Consider the following 13,971-nt stretch of genomic DNA (forward strand, 5'->3'; position numbering starts at 1 on the left):
GCTCCAAGAGCAAAATGGATGCTCAGTAAATAATAACTTATGATAAGAAACACAGAAGTAAGGAAAAATAATTCCAGCCTTTAGGCTCCTAGCTATTATTTCTTTATGGTTATCTTTAGAATAGGTGTCACATTCTGAACTCTTGTTGAAGAGATGAATCAAACATTATTTCCATCCCCTAAGAGATGGATGAATAAAAAGCATTCCAGCCAAATGGGACAGACTGAAGGCAGAGAAGTACCAGCAGCTGAGATTTAAATGCAAGCTTGCATTTCTAGATTGTTCCAGCTGGGCTGCTTCATTGTCTGGGCGGTGGCAGTCTGCGGCCATCCCCCTTCAGAAGACTCGGACACACTCTGCTCCCTGTACCGGCCCCAGGAGGAAGCCTGGAGCCTGTGCAGACAACTGCTCTGGCTAGTGGACTGGCCTCGAAGGGTCCCCGAGACTCCTGCGGGCACGGTCCCAGGTTTCAACTGAACACAAAAAAGTTAAAAAACAAAAATACATACAAGTAGAGAAATGCTGAGGTTTTTTGTTTTGTTTTGGTTTTGCATCTCTGAATAGAAACTCTTCCTTACAGACCTGTGTACCTTCAGGTGTTCTGGAATGCCTTTTCCAATGGCTTCTCAGGGTCTTGAAGGACCTGGCACATTTAGGAAGCCGTGGAAACGGACACTCTAACATCTACCACTGGTAACGTTCTGAAGGAACTGAAGGTAATGGGTGTAGGCGGCATTTATGAATGGAAAAATGATACGGTGGATTGGAAAAAAAAGGGTCCAAAATGGAAGCTGAAGTAAAGAAACTAAAAACTGAAGTTCGAATCATACTACCTTGTCTTCCATCTCACTCCTGGCTCCAGGCAGATTCAGAGGACTCTGAGAACTTGGAGGGTCACTGGGCTGGAACAGTAAAGAGAGCGCTCAAGTCAGACGCCGGAACAGGAAGTTCCGGGCAGATAACCAGACTCGGCTGCGTGGGGAGAAGGCTGCAGCTGCCCGCAGAGAGCCGGCGGGAGTCAAGGTGGGGACTTTGCTAATGTTCAGATGAGGACTCCCAGCACGGAGCGTACACTTGCTTCTTTTCCTGAGTCCGGCACATCTCTATCTGGGCAGTCTCCCAACCTCAGTCTCTGCTGTGGCTGAGACCCTCCAGCCACCCCACCTGGGAAGCAGGGCTGTGTCACACACCCGGCCTCCGACCTCAGAGCTTCAGGCTGTGCTCGCTGCCTTTGCCCCCTTCACCCGCTGGCCATCTCCCCTCTATGCCAGACCTCTTCTCGGCGAGAAGGAAAGGCCCTACCAATACTGCGTGCAAAGGGCTGGGCTGAGGAGATGGATGAGCAGAGGAGGCAAAAACCGTTAGGACAGAAGGAAGAAGAAAAAGGCAGAAGACCCCCAGCCCAGTTGCTCCTCTGCCCTGGGAACGCCCACACCACGTGGCCTGCACCTTTCTGATGGCCCCGCTGTACCTTCTGCCTTAACGTGGCCCATAGTTAAAAACAGGAGTTATCGGTTATTGTCCGTCCCAGAGCAATAATGTCAGCACCACACTTAGAAGCATCTTTAGAAATTACAGATCGGGTGCCTGGGTGGCTCTGTCGGTTGGACGTCCGACTCTTGGTTTTGGTTCAGGTCATGATCTGATCAGGTCATGGGATCGAGCCCTGCCTCAGACTCTGCTGAGCTGACCATGGAGCCTGCTTGGGATTCTCTCCTTCTCCTCCCTCTGCCTCTCTTCCACTGCTCATGCTCTCTTGCTCTCCCTCAAATAAAAATAAAATTTAAAGAAAAAAAAGAAGAAAACACAAATCAGATACTACTCCCAGAATGAGAAGCCCCCTTTTCCTGTGGTTTGTACAATCTGGCCTCTATACCTTGCTCTATCCTCCCTTTGCCCCCCTCCAGGGTCTGGCGGGCCACACGGACCTGCTTTCTTTTGGGACACCCCCCAGCCCCATCTCTGGGCCTCTGTGCTTGTTCTTCCCTCTGTGGAGAACGTGGCCCCAGCTCCAGGTCTGCTCTGGTTGCTCTGACCTCCTTGCCTAGAGAGCAGCTCCTCACCCACCAGTGTTACTCACTTTTCCATCACTCTGTTTTACCTTCTGTGCATACTTTTTCTTGATCCAGAGTTATTACATTTATATATGTATCTCTTGACTTGCCATGTGACTCTCCTGTTATCAGAACATAAGCTACATGGAGGCAGCCCCTGCAGAAGGACTGAGCCTTGTCCTTCCTCGGGCCACAGTCTCTGGCACTTAGATCCTCAGTAACAGTGAGGAAAATCCCTGCATGAAGGCTGATGGCCATCGCTGCCACCTAGCGCTGGACAGGTTGGACCTGGTGGGGGTGCTGCACCCCGCCTACTTACCCACCGCAGTCCCCGCTGCCCGCCTGTCTGGGACCCAGGAGTCAGGAGGGCCAGAGGCAGAAGTGGGCAACAGCGGGGGAATGGCCTGTTCTTTCCTTCCTCACTTTGCCCTACAAATCACTTCTCTTTCTTCCCACCCTGATGATGTATTAGCTGATAACAGGCATGACTTCGGGGGGACGTCCATTTTAATAAACAGCCACGTAATTTCAGGTGCCTGGGTAGGCACAGAAAATGCTTTCTGTTGAGACTGGACGACTTGGTGGCTCAGCTCGAGGGCTCCCTGCTCCAGCTGCTGGGCGCCTGCCCTCCTTCCCCACTGGAGGCCCAAGGATGTCCCTCCCGCTGCTGGATGGACTCTGATTCTGGGTCACGGTGTTTCTTTCCAAGTGTCAAAAGACCAGATTCAGATCGGACAATGCTAGACCAATATGACTTTCTTCCCTCGTTAAGTAGACTTCAAGATAGCGTGTTTGATACGTTCTGCCTCGTGAAGGACCTACTTCTTTCTTTTCTCATCTCCCTTTAAATTAGTCTAATCTGACGAGTAATCACTCGGTGCTACTACACGTAAGCACTAGCTGAGTCCTGGGGCGACAGAGATGTGGAGACTCCAGTCTGTCCTCGAGGAACTCCACATTTAGAGATGGAGAGAGCACAACTACATGGACACAGAGGAGTACAGGCGTGTGAGAAGCACGAAGGATGCCCAGCAAAGACACGGGAGACAGCCCCCAGCGGAGGTAAGGCCAGCTAAGGCTTCCTGGAAAAGGTGGGCCCCGCAGAGTCTTGAAGAGTAAGTGGAAGATGCTGTGAGGAGCGACCGCGAAGGGCACGTCTCCCCTTCACCGCCTCCAGCTGCCCCCCGAAGTGTGCCTCACTGCAGACCACGGGGTGCCCTCCAGCCCCAGGCTGCTCAGCAGAAAAGCTTCTCTCACACATTCCCTGCTCCGCAGAGCCCAGAGTCTCTGGATGCCCTGGCCACTGCCCAGCGTCCTCCCCTCGCTTATCAGCAACCAGGTCACTCCCTGGAGGAGCCTTACTTTGTGCTCGGTGTCTGAGAGGGGGACGTCCTCGTGAGTCACAATCTCCATGGGACTGGTCAGGAGCAGATCCTCTTCTAAGCTGGCCTCACCACTGTCTGCCTTCTTCATGGGAATGGCACTGGGTGGTGGCCGCCCAAACTTGATGTTTTTGCTCAACTGTCGCTGGAGAAAAACCAAAGAAAGACATTCTGAAGCAGGGAAGTGGGTCACGAGGAGTGCGAGCAGATGCCCCCGCATAGCTAGGGGGCCCTGGGGCGCGTTCTGCGCACGTTTCTAGACTAAATACCATGCCAGTGAGCCACGATGCAGTTTTGGGATAAGTGGATTCGTTTTCCAGTTTCTTTTGCTTTCCCACCTTCAAGCCATGAGCTTTTTCATCCAGCCACCTCTTTCCCAGAGATGCCAACATTATCCAGGGGGCAGAGAGAACGTATTTTCAAACCAAAAGTGGGAATACATGTTATGACAAAATTTTTTGGTTAGCCCTATAAATGTATTTATTAAAAAGTCTCATAAAAATGGTATAGAAAATAGTTACATGAAATGCAGGAACCACTGGGGAAAATCTAGACCCTCGTGGTTGCTGTAACAGGGGAGCCCTCTAGCTTCTCTTGGACACGTTCTCCCTGAATATTTGTTTTAACCACCTTCCTCACCAGCCCTCCCTCGAACACCGTGTTCTGCTCACATGGGCACCAAGGTGAAGGGGGCCCCAATGCTGGCAAGTCCTTCCATGATCAATGCAGAAATCACGGAAGACACAGAACGATCCTGTCCTGCTGCGAGGACTTCTCTTTGCCCTGCTGCAGTTTGACAGTGTGAACTGTGGGGCAGAAGGAGCCCAGTGGGGAAGGGACAGAGAAGGAGGCAGAAGGAAAGGGCCAAAGAGGGATGCACAATCCGTGGCAGGTAGTAGGGTGTGTGTGGGGGAAACGGGAGAGAAATTAGGAAGATCAATAGTGTTCAGAATTAGAGAAAAGCCAGATCAGAAAAAGAAATATATTCTCTGAAGAAAAAAATTATAAATATAATGTTAAAGGGCAAAATATTTAATGGGCTGTGAAAGAGAAAATGAACAATATTCAGGAAGAAGGAAGGGTACGCCGCGGCCACCCAAAGGACTACTGAATTAAATATGCTGTGTAAACCTGTGCCTTCGTCTACAGCAGGTTCGCAAGCTCAGCACTCCGGACACGTCCCACCACATCGCTCTCTGCTGTGGGGAGCTATCCTGTGCGCTGTAACAGCTCAGCAGCCGCACCTGGGCCCCTGGGCACCAGATGCCAGCAGCAATTCCTTCCCTGTCCAGACAGTCCACTGGGGGGGTAAGAGTGTGCCTGAGAGCTACTGCTCTAGACTTAGGGACTCTGGCTTCGTAGTCCTTTTGTGCGTCAAGAAAAAAAAAAAAGAGAGAGAAAAAGAATGGGAATGCATTTTCTATATCTATATCTATATTTACCTTTAACCTGGCTAATACTTAATCCCACAGAACCACGGGGGCTTTAGCGATCACATAGTCCAACCCCCTCATTTTATAAAAAATGTCAGAGGTCCAGTGGGGAGAGGTGACTGGCCCAAGCTTATGGAAAGAATGGCCGCGAAGGGATTTGAATCCAGGTCTCCTAAAACCATAGTCAGTGTTATTTGCTCTGCATTCCACAGGTTCTCACAAATTGACATTGCGCCACTTTCTTCCTCTAGGGGCAGACATAGAGAGATGATGCTGCATTCGCAACTCTGTGCCCAATTTCCTTGTCAGGGGGCTCCCTTGAGGGAGATGCCCCTTCTGAACTCACGGGTACTCCGTCCACCCACTCGTGCCCAGCTCCCCCTCGGCCTTGCATGGTAGACAGTGAGACTGCAGAGACACGGAAGAGATGAGCCCAAGACTCCCCTCCCCGCACCCAGGGCACCCCAGCATGCCAAGTCAGGAGCACAGAAAGACAGAGGACTTGTATTTGATCTGCTGCTATTTCAGCCTGAGCCTGCCTCTCCTGGGAAGGAGCACACATCAAAAGCCCCGAGATCAGCCAGTGAAGTACAGCTTGAGCAGCCTGAAAGGGATTTGGGGAGGGGAAGGCTGAGAAAGGGTGCCTTCTCACAACCATTTAGCAGGAAGCGGTAGTTAGTATCTACCCTAAGCAGATCAAGAAGCAGGCACGGTTAGAGCAGCCGATGGAGTCAGACAAGAGGACACGGTGTAACGAAGTCACGGGCCCGTCCAAGTCTGCTGACCGGGGGGAGAGGGAGTCAAATGGTTCCTGTGTCCTAGTGAAAGCCCTAGCAGGAATTCCCTCGGGGACTCCCAGCCCAGACTTTGGTTTACCAGTTATCCCTGCTCTAGGAGTCTTGGCCAAGCCCTGGAAAGTGTGCTAAACCCCCTCAGACTTAGACGTCCTATTGTCAGGGTCTGCCATGTCTCCATGTTCCAGAACGACTAAGATGAGGGGATTTCCTCTAGTTACAATAGAAAGAATAGTTCTTTAACGAGCTTCCCAGGAGAACTTGGCCTAACAGTCAGTGCCATTCCATTAGGAGGTTTTGCCACCATCACAAAAAGAGAATGAAAATGCTGAAATTCTTCTTCGTGAGGGCACCTTATAAAATACTTATGTTGGTCCACCCTGATGCTTAAGAGACAAACAAGCGTATGACACGATGTAGTCGCAGTCTAGATGGAAATAAGCTCCAAAGATGGGATGGCTGTCGTGGCGAGCAATGGAGGAGCTACGCGAGAATGGAAAGAGAAGTCGATGGGATAAGAACAGGAGGAATAAGGCACACGGGATGAAGCTGAAGTGGAGACGGTGGTTCTAAGAACTGAAATGGAGCATGAAATCAAAGAGGTGAGCCGAGAGGAGGGTGCAGGGGTGTGGGGTGTGGGCCTGGCAGCAAGTACCTAGCTGGGGGTAGGGAGACGGGGGTTGGGGGGAGGAAGAGGTAGAGGGCGGGAATGAGAACGTGACTCGAAGGGATGACTGATGTCACAGAGACGTGCATCCTGGCCAAAGAAACACAATGCTGTTGCCTTTGAGAATAACAACATGCATTTCTGTGAAGCCTCTGATTTAAAATCACTCTAGGAAAAATAAATTCAGGCTGGTGGCTGCGAGCTTAGGGGGATGGAGGAGGGGAGGCCCCTGGTCATCAAAGAAATGCTGGCTGCTTTCAGGGATCGGGCTGCCGCCTCTCTGTCCAGACAAAGGACTGTCTTCCTAGACACACACCTACAGCTGTCAGGGAAGAGACCTCAGAACCAGGCCAGGGTGGGACTGAGAGTTCAGGGCCATTGTAACTGACCCTTAGGTCTGCAAGGCGAGGTTCCTGCACCTGCACGTTTTCCCTCCCCGGGGCTTCCTGCTCCAAGTGCTTCCTGTAGCCGACTCAAAGCAAATAGAGCTGTCGAGACACTGTGTGACTTACTGACAATTAGAATGTGGCTGCTGAAACCTATTTGGCAATCTCGGGTGTCATGTGACTTGAATGTAGAGCTCAGTGGGACTTTTTTGTGACTTCAGTTCTGTCCACTACTCAGGCATTGTCACGAGAAGAGCTTTGATAGAAGCAGCCCCTGACAACCAGACTGTCGGGATGGAGCCTGCCCTGGTAAACTACTACCACTCCCTCCACCTTCTCTACTACCCGGGGGCCCTTCATATACGCTGCAAGGACCCGGAGAGGGGGGCAGTGCACTGCGCCTACACCGACGGGCCATGCCGCCTGTGGCTGTGAATGGGGTTACTGTGAGGACTGGAATGTGAGCTAAAAGGGACTATATTTTATTCATTCAAACTGGGCCATTTTGTTGTAACATGGAATGCCAGAGAGTGATGTTATAGGAATGCACATGCATATTTATGAGGCTTTCTCCTATGGTGTGGGAATTCCAAGCACATGGTATCCGGCAGCTCTTGCACAGCCAGGATTTAGATTCCCCCAGACTGCTCGCGGCCATCCTTCACACTGTGTCTGTGAGAACAAAGCAGAAGAAAAAAAAAGTTTCTGTCTTCTTGAGTGAACTACAGATGCACCTGTAGTGAAAATGAATTCTTAAAGAGAGGCAAAAGAAAAGGCATATAGATTTAACGATATCTGCTCTGCGCAGAAGTGGCTAAGAGTGGGTGTGTCTATTCTTTGTGTCCTTGTGTCCTTGCATGAAGTGTCAAAAACCTCCAACATATGACACTTGGGCATTTTTAAGTGAAATCCAGCTCCGCGGGAGTCAGTAGCTACTGAAGACGGAGGCTCTTCCTCCTGGGCTAAGTAGTCCGTGGTCCAATAGAGCTAGCATCTTCTGACAAAGGTGTGGTATAATTCTAGAAATCACCTGCAGGCTTAGACTCCAATGTTCCTGCCTGAGTTTTATCGTCACTTGTTACCCACTTCATAGCCTGGGTCTGATCTGATCTAAGCAGTTACCTCCCTGGTCTGTGATCTGGGCAGCTGTAAGGAACATCAAGGTCACTGCAGTCCAAATGCAACCAAGTGCGAAGCTTCCCCAAACGCTCCGTGCTACAGCAGGTGAGCACCCATCATATTTACCCCTTTATTTTTCAGATGGGGACAGTGAGGGTCAGAGAGGTTCAATGACTTCCCTGGAAGCCGCACAGCCAGGTGGTGGGGGAGGCCTGGCACAGAATTTTTATTTCACCCACTGGCCGTGGAACAGCTGACTGTTATGTGTAGGATCTTCAAAAAGGGCATCACTATTGGTCTGACCCCTATAACTGTCCTATATATTAGAATTTGTTCTCCCTACAAACGTAGTATTTTTATACTCGGGGAAAAAAAGAGTCATTTTTCTTGTAAAGTCTCAATCATTTGTGACAGAAATTTTTGGCAGGTGATAGATTCACTTGATTCAGAGAATGCAGGCTTACTGACCACGCGGCATTCAGTCATTCTGCCCTCAGGGCGGTTACAGACCACCCGGGTGCCCCGGCCAGCCAGGCGAGCTGGGATGACCACGTGTGGACACTAGAGGGCGACCTTTCCCAACACAGTCAGTACGTGCACCCTTGAGGGGGGCGGGAGGGGGGTTTCCAAGGACTGGGAAGTTTCTCAGGCCAGAGAAAAATGACTCCCCCCCCCAATGGTATTACGATACAAATCTCATTTCAAAAGAATGTCTTAATAGTGACTAATCAGGGGCACCTGGGTGGCTCAGTGGGTTAAGCCTCTGCCTTGGGCTCGGGTCATGATCTCGGGGTCTTGGGATCGAGTCCTTCATCGGGCTCTCTGCTCTGCAGGGAGCCTGCTTCCTCCTCTCTCTCTCTGCTTGCCTCTCTGCCCACTTGTGATCTCTCTATGTCAAATAAATAAATCTTAAAAAAAAAAAATAGTGACTAATCAGCCTGCCAGGACATCTACTGTCAAATAGGTATCCGTTACTTTTCTGTTTTTAATAAACATACGTACATACACAAACACGATTTCGGACATAGAAAACATACATGCCTCTAACATAACTAACACCCTCATTCCATGCTGGAGTCTACGAGGGGGCGGTCTTTTATGCTGCTTACGGAGCACCAATATCAGCATAACGTTGTCATGGAAAAATGCAAAGCATTCATGCAAGTATTAATAAAGTTAACTACGGTTTCTATGACTTACCAGGAACATACTGCTTAGTCGACTGAAAAATAAAGCACAGTCTTTTGGGGGTGATACAGTCATATCTTAATGTCACTCCAAAAATCACATTTTCTCTGATAATGGTCCCCATTTCCCTCCTCAAAGAGCAAAGCCTCTTTATTAAAAAAAAAAAAAAAAAAAAAGTAGAACTAGAGAGCAGTAAAGAAGCTTGTGAAGCCATACCACAGCAGAGGCAAAGTCAGGCAGACCTCGGGTGAGTAGGTATTGCCCGAAGGAGAGCACTTTCCTCACATTTTCCTTTCCATTGTTAATAGAACTGCTGCTTCAGGGAAGTTGGTTGTTTTACATTTTATTTATTTATTTATTTATTTTTAATTTAAAAAAATTTTTTTTTGTTGTTTTACATTTTAACTGTAAGATCTGATTCTTTAAACTTGTGCCCCCCAGCGTGAACTGGAACAGGCACTCACACATTCTTACTGAGTTTCAACAGTGCAGAGTTATATGTTTTTTCTAAGTCCAAATCCACTTCCTGGAGGGGCAGTGGCATGCGGTGTGACGTTAGCACAGACATCGTTTAAGACAACACACTATTATCTCATTTTTAAAGAACTCCTCGAAAGCCCTTATGAAATAACAGCTGTTTCACGGATTTAACTCTGGAAGTCACTCCTCTTGGAAAGGGCATATTATGAGCCCCGGGTTCAGAACTTCTTAAGAATAATAGCCCAGGAGTCAAAATACTGCACGAAGGAAAGGTGATGTGGGGAGGGGGTCCAGCGTTTTCTTGGGCAGTCACCACCCTTCCTCTTCTCCAGCCTAGGAGAAGTGACAGCTTGCTTCTGGGTCTGTGCACATGTAGCAGCACAGCCAGCAAGAACTGAGAGCAGAACCTGGTCAGGACATGCTGGAACCTGCCGGAAGGGCCTGCGTCAGCGCTGAGGACAGGACGGTGGCCCTGGGCCGTGGCCGGCAGCAGGTATAAAGATCCAGGCCAGCTCGGGTGTGGTTCCGGGTGTTAGCTATTTCCCCTCCTGCCATATGCTATATTCAGCTGAGAGTGTGCAGACATGTAACCACAGACCCCAAAATGCATAGCTAATGTTCAGTAGAAACAAGAACATTTCAAGAAAATAGAAAATTTCCTTCGAGTTATCGGCAGCTACGCAGGCCAGCTGTTCCCCCGCCCTTCATTCATTGACACATTCGTTGTTGTAGACTTACAGACAGATGGGAGTCAGCAAACCGGAGTCCCCTGTTCATAATTTGGATCGCCTCCAAGCCTTCCCATCTCAGAGAAGTGCTTGCTTGGGCACTTCTGTCGGGTGAGTGAATCCTATCAGGCTATCGAGCAAACCTACGTGATCGGATCCCAGGTGTCTCTGCTCCTCTTGCTTTCCCTGGATTTCCCATGATCTCAATATCATTTAGTGAATAATTATTTTATTAAATTTTCATTATGGAGGAGTTACCCCCTGCGTCAGTTTTATAGGGAAAACTGCCCGACTCGGCAGCATGAGCAGGAGGGAGGTTGAAGAGCTTCCTGGCATTCCTCCAAGACAGGGAGGCTCAAGGGAAGCCAGATTTACAAATACGGCAAATAATAAAGAGTCCCCCCGTCACTGTCCAAGTAGGGGACGTGATGTGCATGCCCTCAGCTACAGTCAACCCTGTGCTCCGGGATTATGGGTGACATTCAATGGTTACTTTTCCAACCCCCCCACCCCCACCACCCAGCCAAGTCCTGAAGCTTCTCTTGGGTACCTGTCCTCATGACATGCAGTTAAAAATGAGGGAACAGCTCAAAATAACAGGAGTGGGGTTGTTAGGTAAGTGGGTACAGTGGTGACGGTGTACCTCTCACAGGGCACAGAAGGCTTCCAGAGAACAGAGTCAGGGTTGAGAGAGCAGAAATTCTCACCAGGAGCTCCCTTGGCTCTCCCGATCCCTTACTCGAGGCCACTCTTAGGATTTTCCCGCTTCCCGCCATCGCCGGAACCCCCTCCTATGGATCTGACTTTCCAATCTCAAGCTGTCTTACCTGAAGAGTTTTGACTTTGCCCAGGATGTTGTCCTGTGACATTGCTTGAACTGTCTGCTCACTTTCTGCTCCCCCATCAGGGATAAAAATACTGTCATGGGAAAATGCCCGGGTTCCCATAGAATAGTTGAAGGACCTGGAATGCAAATCATGTGCTTCATTTATTAGGATGATAATATTTCTTTTGGCAATTCAGTTTCCTGTTCCTCCTGATTTAAGGGACTCCCCCCACAGCCCCTGTCTCCCTCAGAAAGCACTTCCAGCGTTGTGTTCTTTTCTGCGAGGGGTCAGCCAAGTCGCTGGTAGGAGAAAGGGTCTCTCAGAAATACGGGAGCTTGTCCCCAACACAGGGTTTTAGAGCCGCTTCAGGACAGAACTCAAAGTCAGCTCTTGACTTGTAGAGGACCCGGTACCCGAGGCCTGGCAGGAATTGGAACTGGAGGAGCCCACGTCCTGACAAGCCTGACGAGCTGCCGCTCTCCGTTTTCCCCCAGGAAGCCTGTCAACCAGCACTTTCGAAATCACATGCAGATCTACAGGTTAGACGCAAGAGATTTTCTCCTTTAGATGACAATCAGATTGTTAAAAAGATCTGTGCATCTAAGACGGAGACTTGACGAGGCCGAGAATTGCCGAAAGGGCCTACAGGTATCGTCTCTGGGGCTGGACTCTTTAAGAGAAACAAGTGTGGGGGCAATCGCGGGGGGCTTTGTGCACAGCAAGCGGCTCCGAAGCGGTAGGTACCCAACCGTAAACACGTTTCAGCTGAAGGGGTGCACTTCGTGGAGTCCAGGCTTCCACCTGGGGTGAGCTGCAGGAAGACGAGCCGCAGAAGCCCCTGTTCCTCGCCCAGTCTCGGCCATAACTGCACTTTGGGAAGGCTGCTCCCAGGGGTGGGCGGAACCACACGCTCTCTGGAAGGCAGGGCGGGTGCATTTCCATGATGCTGGGCTCGCGGGCAGACTCCGGGGGTGAGAAGGGGCTTCTTCCCCTGCTTCCCTCCTTAGAAGCAAGTCCCACCTGGAGCTTTTATCAGTGACACAGCGTCAGCCCTGGGGGAGGGGCGCCTGCAGCTGGGGCTTCTAAACTGAATTACAGACACGCAGCAGGCGGGGTCCTGACCAGATCTAGAAGGGGTTGGGAAGGCTGAGTACCAAATCCTGCCCTCGAGTCGGCCAAATCTGAGGCAGCAAGGTGACAAAGCCTATGAGGCTGGGAAACCAAAGGCTTGGATGCGAGCCTCCGGGCTGTGAGACCTTTGTCAACGACAGTAAGAGCCGCCACCAACCCCACCCTGATGAAAAGCTGTGCTGGAGTGTTACTTTTGTCATTTCAACCCCAGCGCCTTGTTGCAGATGAAACTCGGGGGGGGGGGGGTAAGTATCTGTATTTAAAGTCATCCGAATAGAAGCAGTAGAGTGAGAAAATGAACTCAGAGCTGCAGACTACGATCCCTCTCCCAGCCAGCTGAAGTGTTCTAAAGCAGCAGAATAGGTTAGTCCTCGCTCGAGTGAGGGGAGGGGGATGTCAGTGGGAGAGGAAATGCCACGTGGGCTGTACCTGGATTAGAGATACTGAACAGCTAGAACACCAGACCCTCTAGAGCAGCAACCCACTTTATGAAACAGGAGGCACCGTCTAGGGTATGAATATGAAAAGAATCAAAGATCACATTATCTGTCTTCAGAGACTGGCCAGCCACATCGCCGTGGTGCTAGGCTAAATCCCATTCCAGTTTCTTAGGCAACCTTGACCGAATCATGAACTTTATCTCCCTGATCCCTTTCTTCTTCCAGGTAGGCTAAGATTCTCTCCTATCCTACTCCTTCTCCTACTCTTTCTGTGTTGCCCCAAATGTTCCTTGTTGCCAACTGAATGTCCACCCATCCCCCACTTCCAGATAATCACACTGAAAAACAAAAAATGAACGGTAACGATAGCAGTAGTGATAATTACAGTAATAGTGGCAGTCTCAATGGCAATATTAATACGGGCTAGATTTTATCAGACACGTGCTGTGTCCTTGTTGTTTGTGCTAACCTCTTTAGTATAATATCTGAATTCTTCTGATACATAATATTTAAACTGTATCTGGTAGGCACTAGTATGAAGCCTGCTTACAGAAGAGGAGACTAAGGCTTGAAGACAGTGGGTGACTCGCAATGAATGATGTGATGTGGATCTGTTTCCGGCCTTGTTTCCATTGGTCTACTTGTCTATTTTTACAGCAATAATCCCACACTGTCTCAATTACTACAGCCTTTTTTTTTTTTTTAAGATTTTATTTATTTATTTGGCGGAGAGACGCAGCGAGAGAGGGAACACAAGTAGCGAGAGTAGGAGAGGGAGAAGCAGGCTTCCCATGAACATGGAACCCGATGCCGGCCTTGATCCCAGGACCCTGCGATCATGACCAGTGTTATGATCCCATGACCCTGAGCTGAAGGGAGACACTTAACAACTGAGACACCCAGGTGCCCCATCACTACAACTTTTTAATGAGTCTTTGTATCTAGTAGTTTAACTTCTCCAGCTTTGATTTTTTTGTTTTGTCAAGATGGCTATTCTTATGTATGCATTTCTGCATAAATTCACGTACATACCCACACTTGAACACACTCCTAGAGTTGCTTTTTTTTTTTTTTAAGATTTTATTTATTTATTTGACAGGGAGATCACAAGTAGGCAGAGAGGCAGGCAGCAAGAGAGGGGGAAGCAGGCTCTCCTCGGAGCAGAGAGCCCGATATGGGGCTCAGTTCCAGGACCCTGAGATCATGACCTGAGCCGAAGGCAGAGGCTTAACCCGCTGAGCCACCCAGGTGCCCCAAGAATTGCTTTTGTGATGGCATTAGACATACAGATAAATTTTGAGATAACTAACATCGTTACAATTCTTGATTTAGTCCATGAGCA

At 49.5% G+C, this 13,971-nt stretch overlaps 1 protein-coding gene across 1 annotated transcript in view; it reads right to left on the bottom strand.

The window, feature by feature from the left end:
- Positions 1 to 13,971, bottom strand: part of CRACD (capping protein inhibiting regulator of actin dynamics) — a 266,740-nt gene that overhangs the window by 13,860 nt on the left and 238,909 nt on the right. The window contains exons 5-7 of the mRNA XM_032851243.1: positions 11,059 to 11,194; positions 3,417 to 3,581; positions 834 to 902 (exon numbers count right to left, since the gene is read on the bottom strand). Coding sequence (XP_032707134.1) covers positions 834 to 902; positions 3,417 to 3,581; positions 11,059 to 11,178 — 354 coding nt within the window. The 5' untranslated portion in view covers positions 11,179 to 11,194. The remainder of the gene's footprint in view (positions 1 to 833; positions 903 to 3,416; positions 3,582 to 11,058; positions 11,195 to 13,971) is intronic.

This window comes from Lontra canadensis, unplaced genomic scaffold (assembly GCF_010015895.1).
Source record: "Lontra canadensis isolate GAN:19392208 unplaced genomic scaffold, GSC_riverotter_1.0 scaffold1, whole genome shotgun sequence".
Taxonomy (NCBI): Eukaryota; Metazoa; Chordata; class Mammalia; order Carnivora; family Mustelidae; genus Lontra; species Lontra canadensis.